Raw genomic sequence first — 21165 nt, forward strand, 5'->3', positions numbered from 1 at the left:
GCAGAGTATATGTGGGGCTGTAGGTGGGCTACCTATTTGCACCAATAACAAGCTCTAGCGCTGACCGTAGACAACCAATGATACGCACACAAGGCGATAAATGTGGCAATGCAACTATATGGGGGAAAAGTTTGCAATGCACTCGAGAGACGCTAGCAAAGCTCAACGGGACAGGCACAAGATTGCTCAACTACGGGTGCAGTTAAAGAAAACTTAGGCCTTCACTTGATTCTACTAGCACTTCACTTTTCTTTTTGGATTTTCTTTTTGTATAACACGCAGCTATGTAGCTCTTTTTGCTTCTTTTCTATTTTCTCTTTTTTTTATTTTATGACTCAACTCCTTGATAACACGGCCAACAGAAATTGTAAAGCACCGATAACCTAACGAGCAGCCTGTCGAGCGGTAAACTAGTCTCTTTTGGGAAAGTTCCTAGTCACGTATATCGATAGGCTGTGGCTATGGTTTGGACAAACACACTGTATGCTATGTTGACTCGGAGCAACAAAAACTGACTCTAGATGAAAGCGGAAACACAAACCCTAACAATACTAGATGGAAGAAAAAGGTACGCAAAAACAACTACGAAAAGCAACTAAAACTTGAAATTAGTGCAATCTAAGGCTATGGCAAACCCTAACCCTAACTTTTTATGGCTTTTTCTGGATATGAAACACTCACAACTCAACTATGGGGTGGATTGTGGATGGCTTACCGAGGAAACGCTGAAATCTGATACCAAGATGATAAGGGGTGGCCCGATCTTCTCAGTAAGCAACGGTGGTGATGTTGATCACGGGATGAACACAGCGGAGAATCACGGATGATGAAGTGGATGATAACTTGAATGACGTAACGAGATCTCTCGATTGGTCCCTGTCGCCAATGCAACAGCTCTTAACACTGCAAGTTATTCACAACTCCACACACTTGCGCACGTAGCCGCCGACCACGAAGCGGTAAGTTGCAACCTTCTAATTCCCAATGGAACAGCAGATCACACAAGACTTTCAGATCTACACCAAATCAAGCAATATGGTGTAGGAGATTCAATAGTTTTGCAGAGCAAACAACTAAGAACTAGGGTTTATCTTAAACGTTGTCTAAAGCAACTTTGGGGGCATCCTGGGCACTTATATAGGCGTCCGGGACGACCTCAGGTCGAAAAAGTACGAAAATAACCGACCCAGAATAGATCTGGTCGAGGCAGACTCGGACACGGCCGGTCTGGGGCCGATCGACCGGGCCTGGGACCGGGCTGGCCGGTTCAAATCGGGCCAGGGACCGGGTGCTGACCGGGCGTGGGAAGTGTCGCGCAGTATCCCGCCCGGTTGGCATCAGCAGGACGTCCGGTTGGCGCCGGGTGGTATCCGGCGTGCCGCCCGGTCGGACCGGGACAGGGACCGGGTGCGCCTGCGTGGCGGCCGGTCTGACCGAGTGCTGGGCCAGCCTGAACTTTGGCTTCTCCTCTCGCGCATGCCTCCCGCTCCTCCCTCGCGCGTCCATGGGGTATCTTCATGTCCAGCTCCATGTCCATCTTCACGTCCAGCTGCTCCTCTCCTCCTCGTGCGATGCTTGTCTCCTCTTCGTACCTGATTATACATAAGTAACAGGACTTAGGCAATATAAAATTCTCATCAATCACAGTATCGTTTAGGAACAAGTTCACATGTTGTTTAAGTAGCTCCGCACGAGCCCTTGTAATAGGTCCAATCCGAACTTCATTGGACTTGAGCTTCACAGCAGCTTCATCTTCATTTGGTATTGACGGAGGTAGTAGTGTGGTAGGGATGTCCTCATCACTAATAGGCCTTAGGTCTTTTCATTTCATAGGGTTTGACGTCTTTGGAATTAATATCACCATTGTGTCATTCCAGCCTTCCGGAATATCACCCCTTTAACACGTTCAGTACCTCATTGCAGTAACTTGATCTCAAACTGTGGACCATAAGTGCTTGTAAAAGATAGATGGCATACCATCAGGGCCTGGAGCCTTGAGAGCTCCAATATTGAACATGGCATTCCTCACTTCCTCTTATGTATACTCAACACACAATATATTATTCATATCTTTGGTGACCTTGGGGTGAACTGCGTGTATGGTTTCCTCACTACCTTGTTCAGCTGTCGAGGAGAACAGATTGAAGAAGTAGGCTGCAACATGTTCCTTAAGTTGTTGTTGTCCTTCCACCCACCTTCCATCGTCCTTCTTTAGTTTCTTTATGGTATTCTTCTTTCTCCTCTCAGAGGCAAAAGCATGAAAAAACCGTTGTATTCCTATCCTCTGATTGCAACCACTTGACTTGTGCCCTTTGTTTCCAAAAGGTGTCTCTTTGTTGTTCCATACGGTCCAATTTCTCCCTTAGAAGAAATTCTCTTGATAAATTTTATTGTGTAATACTCCCCCTTCTCACAGCTTCCAGCTCGCTTTTTTTCTTATTTTATTCTCTTCTCCAGATCTCCCAGGATGTTATGGTCCCAGTCTTTCAGATCTTGTGCCACACATTTAGGTCTCTCTGAAGTTGTGTTCTACCCTCGGATAGCTGCTGCGGACCAAGCATTTTTGACTATTGATTTACATTCCTCCTCTTGGAGCCATTTGGCTTCAAACCTAAAACTGTTCACACCTCTAGCTCTGTAATTTCTTCTATCACCGTCTAAAATGATGGTGATTGGCCGATGAGCAGAGTGCTTCGGGTCTCCATTAACAACTTTGCTTGATGGAAACCGCATGCAACAGCCTTGGTTGCCCCTAGCACGATCTAACCTCTCCTTTACGTAGCTACTTGCTAGGTGGTTGTGATTTCTCCATGTGAATTTGTCTCCGACGAATCCCAAGCCTCTCAGTCCACAATCTGCTAATGTTGACCTGAATCTTCCCATTAAATTTTGTGCCCATAGCAGGCCTCCTCTCTTCTCATGACTGTAAAGGATTTCGTTGAAATCTCCCGCGCAAAGCCAGGGAAGGTTCGACTGCTCATTTTATATTTTTAGTAGCTTCCATGTCTTCACCTTTTTATATGTTGATGGTTCTCCATATATTCTAGTGAATCTCCTCCGAAATCCATCCTCCTCCACCACTTCCACGTCAATGTGATAACGTGAGAAGTTCCGAAGTTCGATATTCACTTCCTTTTTCCAGAACAAAGCAAGGCCTCCACTCTTACCGTCACAGTATTTTACAAACATGTTACCCATGCCCAACATCCATTTGAATCTCTCCATCCTCTGCCCATCTAGTTTAGCTTCAGATAGGAACAAGATATTAGGGTCCTTCTTCTTCTGGATATCCAGAAGACCATTAACCGTCGGGCCGTTCCCCAACCCCCGGCAGTTAAATGCTGAAATTATCGTTGGGCCCCGCGGGATTGGTCCGCCAATCCTGCTTTCAGTTCAGATTTGGATTTTTTCCATAGCTTTATTGTATTTATTACTTCCATCTGCACACACCCCCGTTTGCTACTTCCATTCCCTCTGTTGTTTGTCCTCCAAAAGCCACCTCTCTCTCCCCAGCTCCTGGTGCGGTCTTCTTCAATAATATTTCTCTTCATTACATCAGCACGAAGCCATGATACATACTGATTTTGTTCCCCTCTCTCTATTCTTGTGGAGCAGGCTCGATCATTATGCCCAATGATAGATTCTCGTCTTCTGATTGTTATCATCGTCATTCTCCAAATAAAGAGTGCTTCCCCTCATGAGTGGTTTTGTGATGTCGAATTTAACTTTGATTCTCAAATATTCCCTGGCGGCTTGACCGCTGTCATCCACATCAACACAAAGAAATTCACCTATAACATCCCCTAACAATTCCCATGTCTCCTTATCCATTAATCCGAGGGGAATACCATAGGCTCTCACCCATATTGGTATGTATTTGAACTCATATTCTTCTAGGGTGTTCGACGGGTTGAAATCCTCGATGACTAGAAGTTTCTTGTTGATCGTCCAAGGGCCATCAAACAGGGCTTTCTTCTCCCCCGCAACCTCCCGGAACGCGAAGCGAAAGCGGTTCATGCTCATATCTTTACGTTCCAATCCCTTGAACAGCCACCAAATACTCCCTAAATTACTGATTATTGCATCAACCCTCACTGGTCAATCCGACATAACCTTTCCTACTGCTTGTACCTTATCAGATGTAGTCGAACTTGACCCACGCTTGCCAATTTTGACTCCCTTCTTCTCCGGCTCGGATAGTGTTAGTAGTAATCTTAAACAGACTAGTTGTTTGTTGCATGCGTAGGTTAGTGCAGCAGGGGCCGTTGTGATATGTTGGACGTTGGCCGCGTCGTGCGCGTAGGAGCGCGCTGTGCGTGCGGCAGAGTGTGCGGATCGGGACCGAGCTGGTGAGTGCATGCGTGCGAGGGATAGTGGCTGAGGTGGGCAGCGTCGTGTGTGTGCACCTGTGCTGTGCTAGCCCGGGTATAAATACCCACCTTGTACTGCTCATCCAAGTACCAGAGTTAGCCATGTAGCCATTGTAAAGAAGAAGAAGATTAGGGTGTTTTGAGCGCTCGTGGCGGCGTTTGTGCGCCGGAAACTTTGTGTCCACTGTTCTTCTTTCTTTCACCCCCGTTCGTGAGTGAGCTGAGAGATGGAGGAGAGGGTGCAGCCTCGGGCTGCACCAACATTTGGTATCAGAGCCTCGTGGTTCAAGGCCGTGGCGCGTGGTCAGTCAGCAACGAGCACGGCGGACACGGAGGCGGCGCGTTGTGACGCCCTATGTGCGGCGAGCATGGTGGCGCGGCATGGCGGAGGCGTGGAGGTGTTGCGCGGTCACGGAGGCTGTAGCGGCGCCATGCGACGGCCATGGAAGCGACGACCGGGTGAGCACGACGGCGACCGGCGTGTGTGTGCGCTCCGGTTGTCCCGTGTGTCACCGGCGGAGAAGGAGCTCGGCGTGTGTCGCCGAGGAAGAAGACCGCATCCTGGGCACGCAGGGCCGGCCGTGTTGATCGCGTTGGAGCGCGACGTGGGCACGAGCTGGGGCTGTGGAGCGTGGCGAGTTAGGCGGAGGAGTTGGTCCAGCAGCAGGCCGGCCGCGTTGATCGCGTTGGAGCGCATCAGGCGAGCGAGGGCATGCGGATCATGGCGGAGCTCGAGTTGGAGCTCGAGTGAAGCAAGAAAGTCGTTAGTGCGCCAGGCGTCAGTGCGCCGGGAAGATGGTGGCTGCGACTGTGTGTGACGCTATCTCATGATCACGAGTTCAAGATTAGAAGGAAGAATGTTAGTAATAATATTAAACAGACTAGTTGTTTGTTGCATGCGTAGGTTAGTGCAGTAGGAGCCGTTGTGATATGTTGGACGTTGGCCTCGTCGTGCGCGTAGGAGCGTGCTGTGCGTGCGGCAGAGCGTGCAGATCGGGACCGAGCTGGTGAGTGCATGCGTGCGTGGGATAGTGGCTGAGGTGGGCAGCGTCGTGTGTGCACATGTGCTGTGCTAGCCCGGGTATAAATACCCACCTTGTACTGCTAGTCTGGTGGTTATCACGAGTTGAAATCTTACCAAAAATAAATAAATTTTGATAACAAAATACTTGAAGGAAAAAGATGACGGAAAAAAGATGCCCGTTGGAAAGAACTGTTCCTGCTATTGTGGAGGTCAGGGCATCTCCAGCGACGCGATGCATTTTGGACGCCCAAAAGTGATCGCGAACGTCCGTTTGTGTCGCCCCGCGGACATATTTTGTCCGAGTGTCCGTTTGCGTCTGGGTGTATGTCCACCGGGGGCGACCCATTTTTAGATTTGCAATGCATTTAAAAATATACAAATTAATACATTTTAATGCATAAAAACTATACAATGTAGATCTAGAAGACTAGACTACTTGCTTCCGGACGGGCCGACACCGTCGTTGCGTCGCTCCATCGCCTGCTTCTCCGCCGTCTCCCGTGCGGCTGCTATGGCTCGGTGCGCCGCCGCGTCCTCTTGCAGGCACTGCTCCAGCCTCGCGCTCGCGGCATCGTCCTTGAGCGCCTCGAACGACTCGACGATAGCCCTCTGCTCCGCCGCCCTCTCCTCCGGCGTAGGCGCATCAGGGTCATCGGAAGACCAAGATATCTCGGAGTCGGAGTCCTCTGCGGCCGCGGCGGCCGCCAGCCTGCGGCTGCTCCGGCTCGGCGTCCAACGCCGCGTGGCCCGCCGGCTCCTCCTATGCTTCTGCGCCGCGAGTGCCAAGTCCTTGGCGTCCACGACCGGGTCGAGGAGGTCGCCCGTCTTCGTCGTCGGAGTCGAGCTCCTCGGAGCTCGAGGAGGCCGGGGGAGGTGTAGTGGGAGGTGAAGGTGGAGGCTGAGCGGAAGCAGCCTGGCCGCGTCCGGCGCTGCTCATGGTGGATCTGGTGGAGGCTGAGCGGAAGCGGTGGCTAGGGTTTAGTGGGGAGGAGATGAGATGAGATGCTCGCGCCCCTGTTTATATAGGTCGGAGGCAGGGCGACAGCCGCGCCACGCGTGGCATCGCTATTACTACGTGCGCAGAGGTAGGCGACGGCCGCGCGCCACGCGAGGCATCGCCATTTACGCGGCTGCAGACTGCCGAAGCGACGCCTCGGCGCCAGTACTGGCGGAGAAGACGCATCGACGCTGCGTCACTGCCAGGTGGGCCCGACGAAACGTCCGCCAGACGCGAGCAGACACTTTCCGCGTCCGCGGAGACGCATCTCGGGCGCATATTTGGGTCAGGTTTGCGTCTCCGCGGACGGCCCGATCACTTTGCGTCGCTCCGCTGGAGGTGGTGCCAGACGCATTTCCGGTCACGGCGGACGAAAACGGTCGCTGAGCGACCGTTTGCGTCGCGCCGCTGGAGATGCCCTCGTGAGTACAAATCTTACCAAAAAACATTATTTGTTTGAACAGTCATTGTGTATTTGATATTGTAGATGTTTATATTTTTTATATAGGTAGTTGAACTTTAATTTTTTAAATTTCACTAAAAATTATATATATCTTATTTTGAAATGGAAAAAGTACTTGAAAGGAAAAATGGAAAAGGGGGGTTTAACTGAATTCAAACACTGGACATGTGAACCGAGGAGCAGGTGAGCAGTACAATCCACTGATTCAAGTATTTGTAAGGGGCTAAGGGCAGCCACGGTACTTAATTTGAGTGATCTTGACCGTACATCCATAGTGGCTGCCTGTATGTACCCCATTTAACTTAACCCCCGGAGGGTTTGACGGTAGTTAAAGACGTCAATTTGAAGTTTCAGATTCGGTCTATTTTGGTTTAAGCTTTTGTCCAAGTGTCTATTTCGTTGTTTTGGCGCCTTCCGGTGACGCCCTGACTAAACCGTAAAATCGTACTGTTGCACGTTTCAGATAGGTTTATTTTGGTTTAAGCTTTTGTCCAAACAAGGTTCTATTTAGTCGTTTTGGCCCCTTCCGGTGATGCTCTGACCAACTGTAAAATCGTATTCTTGTTGTACGATGACTGTGACTGGACTAATTTTGCTCGACAAGTCGACGTACGATTTGTGGATTTCACTCTTGTTTCTTTTATGTATTCTCTGAAAAGTTGAAGTACCTGACGTGACCGGCTGGACAGGACGTGAAGGCACCTTGGAAAGAGATTCTTTCTCCTGAGACATCTGCTCTTAGATTAGCTCCCGTCGTCTCCCCGAGCTAATCTTCTTCCCCGTGCGCCCTTCGGCTCCCTCCGAGCTCTCTCCTCTGCTCTTATGTCGCATTGTTGTGCTGCTCTGCAGGCTGGAGCAGGAGATTTCTTTTCCCAGACTCCCAGTACGAATGGTTGTTTGATCTGGATGTTTACGGTGTTCGATGGGCGAGCTGACCGACGCATTGGCCGATGCAGAAATCAAGCATCCATTCTGTCTATTAATTATCATCAACAACAGTGTCCTAAAAGTATATTTTGGTTCTTCGCGCCCCGTTCATTGTCAATGGTGTTCGTTGTAGCAGCTACGATGTTCTTACTAACAATTGATAACGTGCATTTATCAAGTAATACGGTGTACACGAGATCACAATTTAGATTTTGTTGCTATTTCTAAAACTGGTAGACGTGATTTTCTCTCAAAGTATACTTAATTGTTTATTCGGCGGTATAGACTTCGAGTAAGAAAACCGATCTTTCAAATGGAACACAACAAAACACTAGGTTCGGATGGATTGCCAGCCGAATTTTATCAAATCTTTTGGGATACTATCAAAACAAGTCTTATAGATTTGTTCACCTGACTAAGAGGAATTCTACTACGAGTACTTGGAGTCTAGTCGTTGTTTATGGGGCTGCCTAAGAGAAATTCAACATTGATTTTCTACTTGAGTTGGTTAACTTGGTAAAAGATAACCCCTATCCAATTTTAATTAGGGAAGTTTTTAATTTGCTTAGGTTTTGTCACGGGAAGAGTAAAGACCAGTTTGATGATCATTAGTAGCACTTCTTATTCAATGCTGTCAATGGTCACGAGGAGAGTAATGGCCGATTTGATTATTATTGGCACTTCTTATTCAGTGTTGTCGGGCTTTATTTCTAAACATGATCGTCGCCATGGCATGAAAAAAAAGGATGTATTTTCGCTAGCAAATTTAGCCCATTTGGCTGTGCAACGCTGCTTCTAGTACACTTGCTTGCACGACAGTAAATGCTGAAGTTTAGCCGTGACGATATGTCTGAAATTCCACTCTGTAATATGCAAAGATCTGAGTTCTTTGTAACCATCTAGCATTAGGATGATCTGGTTAGAGTTCTCCACTATATGATTGATGACTGAAAGACTAGAGCACCTATTCTTCGGACCCTTGCGCAGAAGCTTAAATTTACCTGACATAATTTAGGGCTGTCCCATGGACAGTGAATAGCCCAAATACTAGAAACCACAGGCATTTTTATCGAGTGATTTTCAAAACGGAAGACTTCGTCTTTTGGGATCATGGTGCCTATGGAGACAACACAAAACATGACCAAATGTGGGGCAAGCTAGCAGATTACCATCGTCTTAGAGAATTTAAGCGTCCATGCCGGAGATGTAAAAAACCAGTCTAGCTGAACTGATAAAGGATCCGACTGCATATTACTCCACTTATAAGCTCTGACCTTGATTGGCAGCTCCACTAAGCCAAGGTAACTAATGACTTCGTTGAAAGTTGCGATGTCCGTAAATTTTTTCCTGGATGGTTACGACTATCCGAGAAGCGGTAGAAATTAAAGTCCCCGACAAGAAGCCAAAGATTGTCATCGGAAATGTGCAGATGAACATCCAGGCCACAAAGTTCTCTCGCTCCACCCCAGAACATGGACCATATGTATTCACTAGCTTGAAGCAAACATCTGAGAAGGTGGATTTAAAATTCATCACAATACCAAAACTCTCCTGCAACCCAACCTGACCAACGCAAATTACTAGCCCAAAGAACAAGCAAGCCTCCCGAAGCACCCTCAGAAGGGATAAATGCAGACTGATCAAAACACCGAGGTGCAATTTTATTTATGGATGCTAAATGAAAGCTAGAAGAGGCGTCGAAAGGATTGGGAGTCACATCTGACACCACGTAAGAGCTTGGCACGACCAGGTTCAGATTGAACTCATTAGTTGGGGCATCGAAACTTTCCATGGTCATCAGCCTCAAAGCACCTGGAGTGACCAAAGACTTCATCTCCTCAAACTGAGCATCATGCATAAGGGCTTGTTGCCTTGTTTGGTTGTTTGGGCTAATAAAATCAGAAAAACAAGCACGGATAGGGGATTTTGGGGTACACCCTGGAACTCCAGTTTTCACAGGAGAGATTCCCCCAAACCCTGTGTTCGTTTGGTAGCAGGGAGGGAACACCCGGTGATGTCTAGCAAAGTTGTAGTACGCAATGGCTACCTGCAGCTGGCCTGGCAGGATACATGCAGGCAGGTGCAACCAGACATGACCATGTGCTGTCTCATAAATTGACACTGGCAAAACATAATTCCACAGAAATCACAGATAATTCCGTAATAAAATAAGAGACAAACTGATGAAAATTCAAACTAAGATGTGACTCCACATCAGAATACATGTTTACAAAATAGAACATCGATAATTCTTGAGTAAGCAAAAGAAGACAAACAATTCTTGTGATTTCCGACTCTCATAGCCTTCACTACGAACTCTCGAGATTCAAATGGTAGTACTGCAGAAGAGAAGTATTTGTTAGTTACAAAATTATGTCATTATTGACATAGCAATAAAGCAGCTTTGACCAAAGTGGTGACAAAGAATAAAATGGAGTGTAAGATAAAAGGAGACACTAGTTGGGAACTTCAAATGCTAGACTGAATTGTTGCTCATCAGTGTTCTTGTTAGTTGTTGCAACTAGACCTAGACTACCTGACCACCTATCAGTGCTCTATATTTCACCAAACTGACAAAGAATAAAATAGAGTGTAAGATAAAAGGAGACACTAGTTATTAACTTCAAATGCTAGACTGAATTGTTGCTCATCAGTGCTCAAGTTTGCGACTGTGGGAATCACCCTTATCGACTCCCTTACTGCCTACTCTACATTAAAAGTTCAGTCCATGCACAATGATACATTAAAAACAGGACTAAACTCTATTTTTTAACTGAAAGACGTTGCTACTGCTATGCCTACTAGCTGTGTTCTCTGTTTAACTAATTCATCAGTTCAACAAAGCTCTGTTTAACCAAGGTAACATCCCGTAACTTAGAACATAACACTGCAGTTTGGGAAGACATGAAAACCTATGTTCTGACACTAAATGTTTGATAAACTAAACAAAATATCTGTTTTGGCCCAGGTACCACTACGGCTTGATACAAGAAAACTGAAGACTGAAAGGTATAAACTAGGACTGCAGATTGTCCCTATTTCCCCTTCTGCCAATACAATGTATCAGCATACATTTGTTAAGTTTGCGATATTACAAAGTTGCTCATATGTATTGAGATTTCAGTGGAAAATGAAGCACACTATGAACTGCACATTTGACAGCTTATTAATAAGACATATGCACACATAGAATTAAACCAGTAGCGACCATGTCATAGTTAAAGGCTCATATGGATAATACTCAATCGGCATAGAGAAAAGAAAAGGTTCAAAAGGTCCTGACCCGAGCGTAATGGGAAGGGCAGAATGATATTGCAAGAGTATTTTAAATTGAGCGCACTCTACAATGGAACATCGTCAAGAATTCTTGATCAAGCAGTAGTATTTTTAAGTTTATAAGAGAGCTCTTCAGATACAAGATCACCAAAAGCAATGTAATGATGAGTTGACACTGGGTATATCTTCTGGCTAGCTTCTTGCTCACTGGAACATTATAAGAAATTTTAAATGCCCAGGTTGACAAATTAGAATGTAAACAAAATGGGAGCAACCAACGTTGCATACCCAGCAACCAAAATGTGCAGCCTAAGGTTACAAACATTATTTCACAAAAGAATCGAGTTAAAATTTGAATAAAGGTGATGCAACCCATATTTCGATATATAACCAAGATCAAACCTAATAACAAAAAGCACAGGTGTTGCACCACATGAACTGTAGTTGCAAAATGCCAGTAGGATAGGTATGAGATTAAACCATATTGCTTTACTGTTTACACCATTTAGTATAAGAAATAAATAGCCATAAAATGAGTCTGAAATACATGCTGACAAAGTGTCAGATTTGTTTAAAAAACACACACACACACACCTAATTCCATTTCTTTGACCCGCTGTAATGCCGGTGCTGTCTCCCCATTGTTGCTAGCTTTGTCTAGATTATAAAGTCGCATGCCTATAGCTACTAAAATGTGCTAGTATTTGGTAGGAGTATTATATGTGCCACCTAAATAAAATAGTGTACAACATGGGTTGTTACTACGGTACTTACAAGCAGTGATCCAACAAGCTGGGCGAGCTGTTGGGTGTTTGCAGTATTTAGAGCATCTCCAGTCGCGTTTTTCAAACCGTCCCCTAAAGGAATTTGGGCGCGCCGGACAAAAAAACGTTCCCAGCCGCGTCCCCCAAAGCCTCTTTTTGTTCGGCGCGGCCGATACGGTGTCCGGCGCCCCGAGCCCATCCCCGCTACACAGGGATGCTCCAGGGACGCCAGACACAGCGAAAAGCGACGCGTCAGCGGCACAGAGAAAATTCGTCTGCCGCTCCCACCTAATCGTGCCTCTCCCGCCACATCGCTCCTCTCCCGCCGCGCATTTCTGTCATCCCAACACATTTGACCTATCCCGCCCGCCGATTCATTTCTCCCTCCCGCCGTCGTTACGCCGTTCCTCCCGCCGCCACCCTCTCCCCATCCATGGCGCCACCGACTGCTCCCAAAAAAATAGCCAAGAAAGGGACCAAGAAGCCGCTGGGCAATGGGACGAAAGGAGCGAAGGCGCCTTTCGCGAAGCCGCGGAAGGCGCCGGCTCCGAAGAAGAAGCCGGAAGGCTGGACCGATGATCAGTGGCATCAAGACTGTGTGCGCCGGAAGTTGTCGACGGCGGAGCGGAAAGGACGGAGGGCGGCGCAGTTGGAGAAGAAGGCGTTGGCGGCACGCGCGCACCAGCATGCACTGGCCGGGTGTATCGCTGCCACCAACGCGAGCCCATGGAGTACAACTATGCCACCGTATATTCCGGGAGTGCTGTCCCCGTCGGCATCCGGGTTCTACAACGACGGCCCCTCCGCCACTCCCGTGTGCGCGACGCCAAACTTGTCGCCGCGGTACGAGGATGCGCTGCCTCATGGCGGCTTCAACCCCAACGCTATGTTCTACTCCCCGACGTACGAGCCAGGACCCGGTCCGGAGGGCGCCCCGTTCAATGGCCGCAGGGGCCCGCTCGAATTCGATGGCGCCGGTGCTGAGGAGGAGGAGGAGGTGGTGGAGGAGGAGGGGGGAACGGGGTGGAAGAGGGGGTGGAGGACGACGAGGACGAAGAGGGTGGCGACGAAGAGGACGACGAGGGTGCCGGTGAGGATGCCGATGATCTCGTGGAGGTTGACGCGGACGGCGTGAAGAAGAAGAAGAAGGCGTCGGGCACACGAGGCCCCAAGGGGACGGTTCTAGAGGATCAATGTCTGTGCGAGTCGTGGGCAACGGTGAGCCATGACTCCATCATCGGCGCCAACCAAAAATACGGGAAGTATTGGGCGAGGATCAAGGCCGAGTTCGATGAGCGCAAGCTCATCAAGAGCGAATACAACAAAGTGACAATGAAGAGAAGCCAAAAGGCAATGTCGATGCGATGGGCCATCATCCAGGCGTTGGTGAACATGTTCCATGGGTACCATCATGACTTAGAGACCAGAGGCGACAGCGGCGCCGACGTCGCCCAACTGGTACGACTCTTTCTTACATAATCTGTAGCGCCTACAATGTGTTTGATGAAATGATTGCGCTTCCTTTGGTTAGTTGGACAAGCCCATGGATTTGTACCGGAGGAACTCGGATGGGCATAAGGCGTTCGCGCTGATGCATTGCTATACCAAGCTCAAGAAGAAACACAAATGGAGGTTGACGCGCGTTTCGTTGTCGAAGGGGAAAGACGCCATTGATCTGGATGCGCCGCTGGCAATGTCCGCAGGGCGCCCTATCGGCAACAAGGCTGCCAAGGCCTCCTTGGCCGACGCTGCGTCGGCCGAGAAGACGCAGGCGTCGCTCACGCAGTGCCTCGTCGAGGTCTCCTCGACCTTGCTCTCCCGCGACAAAAAGGCCGAGGAAAGGTGGGCGGCGCTGCTCAAGAGGCAAGAGGAGAAGATGAAGCTGAAGAAACGCAGGGACGACATGTCCCTGCTGAGAGCGTCGACGGAAGGAATGTCTCCCCGGACGCGGGCGGCGCACAACTTCTTCAAAGGCCAGATCCTCGACGACATCGAACCCAAAATGGCGGCGGCCGAGGCGGAGTCCGAGGCGGCACCCCAGGCAGCGGCAGCGGCCCCAACCCCGGAGCAAGAGCCGGCAGACGCATCCACTACTACACCCGCGTCGGCCTCTGCCTCGACGTCGGTGAAGGAGCATGTACACCGGGCAGATCACGACGAGTTCATCGTGATCGACGGGCCTAGGTCGACTCAGGATGCGCTGTCGGCGTCGGCGTCGACATCGCCCTACAACAACCCCTTCTTTTAATTCTATCGTCGGCATGCAATATGATCGTGCGCCCAGTACTTTGATCGCTGCTACTCTGATCGCGACGACTTCGGCGGTAACAATCTCTTTTGAATGCAAATTATTTGAATTCCTCAATGGGGATGACATTTGGGGGACGCGACTGGGGAGCGACGTCCCCCAAACGCGGCACGAACAAAACTCGTTCCCCAAACGCTCGATCCAGCGCCGTTTGGGGGACGGTTTGGGAGACGTAATTGGAGATGCTCTTACAATTTAAAAAAAATTATGCCTGTAGCCTACGCTCAACTCCCTCTACACACACATTCAATATGTACAATAGAACACCCGCAGATATCAAACCAAGACAAGAAAATCACTGCTACAATTGCAGCCAGAAATATCCTAAATTTGGGAGAGAAGGGGAAGGAGGTTGTGCTGATGTTCTCAACAGTAATCTGAGAATGACAAGTAGCCGAAGTAGAACTCCTCTCCCTTTTCTTGATATGGAGCAAGTTCGTGCACCTCCAGCAACGAGATAGATCTGGAGCAGCAAGATCATCAGTACGGTGCGGTAAGGGAATGGATGCAAGGGATAGTAGGAAGTGGTGAAGGGGGCAACCTTTGTTGCCGGACCACCGTCGTCGGTCGTCGGAGGAAGAAGACTGGAGGCAGCGCCGCCTCCTCTCTTTCGCGAGAGAGCGCAAGCGAGACGAAGATTGGCCCGGGCCAGTTCGGCCCGTGTTTTTTTGGGCCTGGGAAAACGACGCGGAAACCTCCGAGATGGGCTGCACCTGCAACCAAACGAGCCCTAACGCCTGGCCCACGACCAAGCTCATTGCCTTCTGCCCTGTTTCCAATCCCTCTGGTTCGCGAGCGCCGGCGGCGGCTTTGGTAGAGACGGCAGAGAGCGCAGCGAGCTAGGGCTAGAAGAGGCGAGGAGAGCAAGCCATGGGGCGCAGGATCCTCAACGACGCGCTGCGCACCATGGTGAACGCGGAGCGGCGCGGGTTTGCGACGGCGAAGCTCCAGCCCATCTCCGGCGTCATGATCTCCTTCCTCAACATCATGAAGCACCGAGGTAATAACACCTCCCTGCATTCCCTCTCATCGGCCTGCCCTCCTCGTCCCTCGCATCTCAGCATATCTCCTCTCACGCCCCAACAAGAGCGAGTATTTCATCCATGGTGCAGTTCTTGATTTTTTATTTGCTTGATGTGCACGTATTTGGCTTCAGCTAGGAGGAAATGCTGTATTTTGTGGTTATATATTATACAGTATATGGAATGCCATATTTTTCAGTTTCATACCCATAAGGAAATGGAGTCAATTTATCTTTTCGGAACCAGATTTACATAGATAAAATTGTTTTTCTAGCAAATAAAGTGACCGCATATAAAAAAGTGTACTTCTAGGCAACGTGATGCCGATGCATAAAATCAATAACAGTTTGAGAATTGCCATCCATGGCTCTAAGTGATTGGGCGAGAAAAAAACTACTGTACATTAGTCAAGAAAATATAAAACAATAAAAGCTCTGTTATGAAAATGAGTAATCACTAATGTCGACCCAACAGCTAGACAATGACCTGCGAACTCTCACTTCTTCTCTATGAACCTCAATAGAAATCCTGAACTCCGCCGCTGCGTTCTTTCTGTTTGTGTCGTCACTATAGGAGAACCAGATTTCACTTTCAGTTACTTGACCATTGGAATCAGCTTCTTCAGGCCCCACTTCACAAGATATGTCAGTAAATGGCTTCACAACTTACATAGTCAAAGATGTTTGCATAACCCTGCAAGGAGATACTTGTTGCTTTTCATAAGTTGTGACATTGGATCTATAAATTTTTCTTTTCAACATAATTTTTTTCGATCTGGTAAAAATAAAATTAGTATTATATGAGTAATATGTATTGTAGACACCAGACGAAGCAATGGTTTATCCAAACTTCAAAAATAGTAATCTATTTTTGAATCCGTTTGTGAGAAAGCGTGAAAAGAGCCAAGAGACTTGAATTTTTTACTTCAACAATCAGAATTATACTAATTGTACATATGAATTCGAATTAGCCAATAAATTGGCTATCCTCTTTTCAATATAAATTATTGCAATATTTAAATTGCAATATAAATGAATTACAAAAAAAAATTCTTTACTAAAAAAATTGGTAACATTACTCCTGTCCTTGTCATACTCTTTACTGAATATACTCATCTTCTACCGAGGCGTCACTCATTTGCAAGTAGCACAAATCAAGCTTATTCACATGTAACCCTCTAAATATGATACTATTAAAGTAGCATGTCATATATGCCATTACAAGATTATCTGGTGCTGACGAAGACATTATGGTGTTGACTGTTTAGCTATGCAGCAGCTGTTAGGAAGGGGAAAACCAAGGCATACATGACAATCTGTAATCGTAGACTTTATGAACAACCATGGTTATTATGGAATCTAAAGACCTCAAGCTCAACTCAGAAGTCAGAAGGGCACATGATAAATCCAACTCTAAAGTATTTGGAAAATCATGCCACACCAAGACTCTTATCTAAGATCTGGAATAAATCTTGCTCAAAGATTAATGGGATAACTGCATTATTTACCTGGTTCTTTGGTATAAAAACAACAGCACATAATGCTTCGTCAAATCAAAATGTTTGTATACATGCAAGTGAAGTTGGGAACAAAAGTATAGCACAGTTGCATGTAATCATCTTGCGAGCCATAGAACAAAATATCGTCACTGAGGTATATATGCGACAGTGAAAGTGGAGGACTAATTTGATGCTTACCTCCAGCCAGAGGAAACAAAGATAATCGCTATGATCTTGACAATGATATGTTTACGGTAATAATTTGTACCATGGATAATATTGTCATAATATATGCATTTCTTTGAACCTCCAAAATTACCACGGAAGGGATTAGGGAGACCATCCTGACACTCCCTTTGGAAGGCAAGCGTTCTATGTTACTGCCATGGCTTGGGAGATTCCTGAAATCATGTGCTAACTGTCTGAACTACAGAGGGCAATTCTATGGTGGAGAACTTTCATCAGACCTTATGGCAATCAGGCAACTTGAGGTCCTATGATCAAACGGAAGTTCATCTTCAAACGATAGGGAAGAGTAGTGATTGTGGCCCATATAGGTTCTTGGGATTGTCATGGTCAATCTGCTAGTGGACATGAGACACAAAGAGAATTTAGGTGGCTAGTTTTTTTTCCTTATTGTGTAAATGTCGATGGCACCAGAAATTTGTATGACTGCACATTTAGCATATGTGTAAAACCATTTGCTTTCCCACCAGTTATTATAATAAAACATGGATTAACAACTCCTTCATTGTCCTTTATTTGATTTTCAATCTTTTCTTGTTAGTTGAAGGTTGCCTACATGAACTGTCTGTACATGAAAACTATGCCTGTCTAAGGACTGTAGAGAATATGTCCTTCTCCACAAGAAATCCAAGGTTGCAAATTGCACATTGAGGAATCAAATTTGGGTAGAAATTCATTAGAAGTCAAATTCGGACATACCCACAGTGCCCACCATAAACTTGCAAAATCACTCACTAATATGACAAGCACAAGCCACTTTCATAGTAAAATATCTCTTTCAGATGTTAGAAACAATGGTGACTCTTAAGCATGTATATTTAGTCCCTTTTAGGTCTTACCATAACTTGGCATGTCCCAGTCAAGTTCCACATTTTTCTAGCCACAGAATATTCAACAAATGCTGAGTCAATTCAAGTTCAGCACAAGATATATATGCAGCTTCTGCCAGTCACATTCTTATGCTTAAACCCCAGTGAGTGTGCAGCCATTAACTGATTTTCTTAGCTCATAACCCAGATACAGATGAATTTAGATCGAGTTGAGTAGGGGGGGGGGGGGTCATAACTCTTTATATCAAGGCGAAGGTCGCAGGGCAGCAGGGATATGAATTTGAGGGAGAACCAAAAAATCCTAGGAATGAAACATCTCCAACACGAGTTCCTGGAGGAGGGGCAGGACAGGGTGCTCTTTGGGGTTGCTGCCGCCACTGGTCGAAGAAGAGGCGCGGTGCTTGGAGGAATCAGAGGAGATGGCGAGCGTGAGAGGCGAAGACCAAAGCCCGGCCAGAGATGCAAGCATGAGGGGCGGGAGTAGGTGCAGCATGAAGTGGCAGCGGCTGTGTCGGGGGAAACGAGGCGGCAGTAGGCGGCGGAGGGGAGGAAGATAACGGCGTGGGCAGGGGCCATCGATTCTGGGCGTTTGTTTTACTGTGTGTTTAATCAACCTACGCGCACAGCGTCGGCAACTCAATGAGGACACATGCGCTGACATGTAGGCCCGGAAAACAACATGATCGACTTGGAACAATCACGTCTTCCTAATTCCAGGGAGCTGAGAGCTCTTGGAAGATGACGATGCGATGTGCTAGTTTATTGTTAACTTGTTCTGAAATGGACAGAGTGTATGGTGACACAATCTGTACATTAAATTAGTGTTAAATGTGTGAATCCGCGAACTGGTGTTTGGAAGATGAGGGATGTTAGCATTGAATTAGTGTTTGACTTGACATGTTATATTCACCAGATGATAGGCGAAATTTGGTGTGGCTTTTAACTCTTCAATGAATCTGCAAGCATTCCCCTCCAATAGTACTGTGTACTGCATCTAGTTGTGCTTATTTTGTTCAAACTACCTGCTACTGCTAGGATGGCGCCTATTACTTTTAGTACATATACGGAAGATCGTTTTATTGCTTGTACCCTGGAGGTGAACATCATCAAGAACAGTCGCAGCTGAAAATGTGAACACTCATAATTTAGTGTCTTTTGGTAGGGCAGAAAGGTGTAGTGGAGTATTGTATGGATCAACTCCACTCTATGTGTAAGAGTAGGCTTTGCATGATTATATCAACTTGCTGCTTTAATATATGAGCTATCTCCTTGTTCTTAGAGGAAGAAGAATGGCGCCTAGTAGTGTAGGCATTATGCACCTTTATTTATGGAGTAAAAGTGGAAAATAAGAGATTTGGAGTAGTGTATTGCCTTCCCCTTATTTTATTTTGCTGCAGCCTCTGAAAGGAAAGGAAAATATATATCGTGTACTTGTAGACTGTAGCGTTGTTTAGTCCCTTATGTTTGCCCACCATCTATCATTTAAATCAAATTTTGTAACTTTAGCAAAAGCATCTATGTTCCTGTTTTCCCTGAAATTGTTCGGTTTACTTTTAAAATTTTCTATCAGGTTACATAAAAAATTTCGAGGTCTTCGATCCACACAGGGTGGGGAAAATTACTGTGGAACTTCAGGGGAGGATTAAAGACTGCAAAGCTCTTACTTACAGACAGGACCTCAGAGCGACGGAAATAGAAAAATACAGAACTCGGATGCTTCCAACACGGCAGGTACTCCTGTTTGATATTTGTGAACATTCATATGCTCGTAAGCTGTGGGATATAGCTATCTTGTTTTGTCTATTTTGATACTGCGATTTGCTTCGAGAGAAAACGAAAGATGAAGATATGGCATATCATAATTTGCTAGTTTCAATGCTTATTGCTGAACGTATTCTGCTATTTGCAGTAACAAAATATAAAATATTTTATATGAAATATACACATGTCTACGAGCAACTAAACGCTGGCTAGATTAGAGGGAGTATCTTGCGTTTACTAGTACCTAAAGTATTGAAAACATGTAACCAAAATCTGTTGTTAACATGAAGATTTTATCTCTCGCAGTAGTATTTCCGAGGCAACAGATCTATCAACCTGTCACTGTGACAGATTTTTTAGTAACTGAATGAGTAAGCATAGATGAATCTAGCGTAACTCTTCAAGTGTCTCTGATCAAGTATTTCTTTCGGAAAGCAACGCGAGTGAAAATCTTCACCGGTTATCTCTTTCAGGTTGACACCTGTAGGGTTTTCTAACTTATGTTGAATTAACTTCGTCACAAAATATGATTACTCATATTTCATAGATGACTTAGAGAGGAAGCACACTTTCTCATGGAGATTATATTAAACAACTAGCTGGTACTGTTACCTAGCTTAAATGTTCTTAATGTTATTTATTTGGATCTCCTTCAGTCACTCTTGAGTTTTGGAGTTACTTGAGCTAAGTGTGTTTGTCAACACAAGCTTTTCTAGCTAAACTAGCTTCTGCATGCTTGTGATAAAATAGCTTTTGAATGGGTTGTCCTGCTTAATTATGTGCTATTTATTTACTTATTTTATACAAAATTCTCCATATACAGTTTACATGTCTATAGTATAACTTGGAAACACAACATTCTCTATTCGTTTTGCAGAGATATTGTGTTATTTCTAACGCATTTCCTTTCTTCGTCTTGTTTGCTGTGTAGTGGGGCTATGTTGTGGTGACCACTCCAAATGGTGTTTTAGATCACGAAGAAGCAATTAAGCAGAATGTAGGTGGCCAGGTCCTCGGTTACTTCCATTGAGAAGGACATAGTTATCTCATGCTGAATCAGCCTGTGGGGTGCCTTGTTATCTTTCTCATGACACCAACATAAACAGTGTAATCCTTCTCCAGGACAGATATTTATGTTGGTGTAATGCATCCCTATACTTGGAAATAAACGAGTAGCACCCTAGCTGGAACATATGTTGCATATGCTTTTTTCAATATCTTGCCTGTACGGGGTATTGAAAACTTAACTGTTAGCTTGGGATATGTTTAATTTCTTGCTTGAGGCATATGTTGCACTGGATGTTGCATATGTTACTCATGCAAGTAGCGAATGAAGCAATGCTGAATGCAGAAAATGTTTTGAATCAGTGTGCACCTTTTATGGTGATGGTAGGGGATAATAAATGGCTGAAATGATGCGAGGGTGGGAGGCTATTCTCTTGAATATCTTGTTTCTGGTATGATGTGGTGCGGTGTTCTGGCCTCTGGATGTACTGTTTTCTACCTGAAGCGCAATTGATACGTGACAGGCAGCAGTTAATCCTCATGGTTATTTTGGCGGTTGGTCAAAAGCGATATGAGTGGCATTTCCGCATTATGGACAGTCGTGTTTGCAGTTTTAATTTTCAAAGCCACTGTAATTGACTTGTTCAAAACACACTTTACTTCACTGGATAATT

The 21165-nt window shown here is 46.2% G+C and overlaps 1 protein-coding gene across 1 annotated transcript; it reads left to right on the forward strand.

The window, feature by feature from the left end:
- The first annotated feature begins 14901 nt into the window (after window positions 1-14901).
- Window positions 14902-20930, forward strand: LOC124665171 (40S ribosomal protein S15a-5-like). Its single transcript, XM_047202572.1, has 3 exons — window positions 14902-15129; window positions 19296-19456; window positions 20418-20930. Exons 1-3 carry the CDS (start codon window positions 15000-15002, stop codon window positions 20514-20516), a joined length of 390 nt encoding a protein of 129 aa, XP_047058528.1. The 5' UTR covers window positions 14902-14999; the 3' UTR covers window positions 20517-20930.
- Window positions 20931-21165: the final 235 nt, after the last annotated feature.

The sequence above is a fragment of the Lolium rigidum genome, chromosome 6 (assembly GCF_022539505.1).
Source record: "Lolium rigidum isolate FL_2022 chromosome 6, APGP_CSIRO_Lrig_0.1, whole genome shotgun sequence".
Taxonomy (NCBI): Eukaryota; Viridiplantae; Streptophyta; class Magnoliopsida; order Poales; family Poaceae; genus Lolium; species Lolium rigidum.

Excerpts from the sequence above, each read along its gene's own strand:
- LOC124665171 (XM_047202572.1), top strand. The coding sequence starts at position 15,000 with ATGGGGCGCAGGATCCTCAACGACGCGCTGCGCACCATGGTGAACGCG. Across the intron at positions 15,130-19,295 it reads CAACATCATGAAGCACCGAG|GTTACATAAAAAATTTCGAG; the intron begins GTAATAACACCT and ends ATTTTCTATCAG. Across the intron at positions 19,457-20,417 it reads GGATGCTTCCAACACGGCAG|TGGGGCTATGTTGTGGTGAC; the intron begins GTACTCCTGTTT and ends TTTGCTGTGTAG.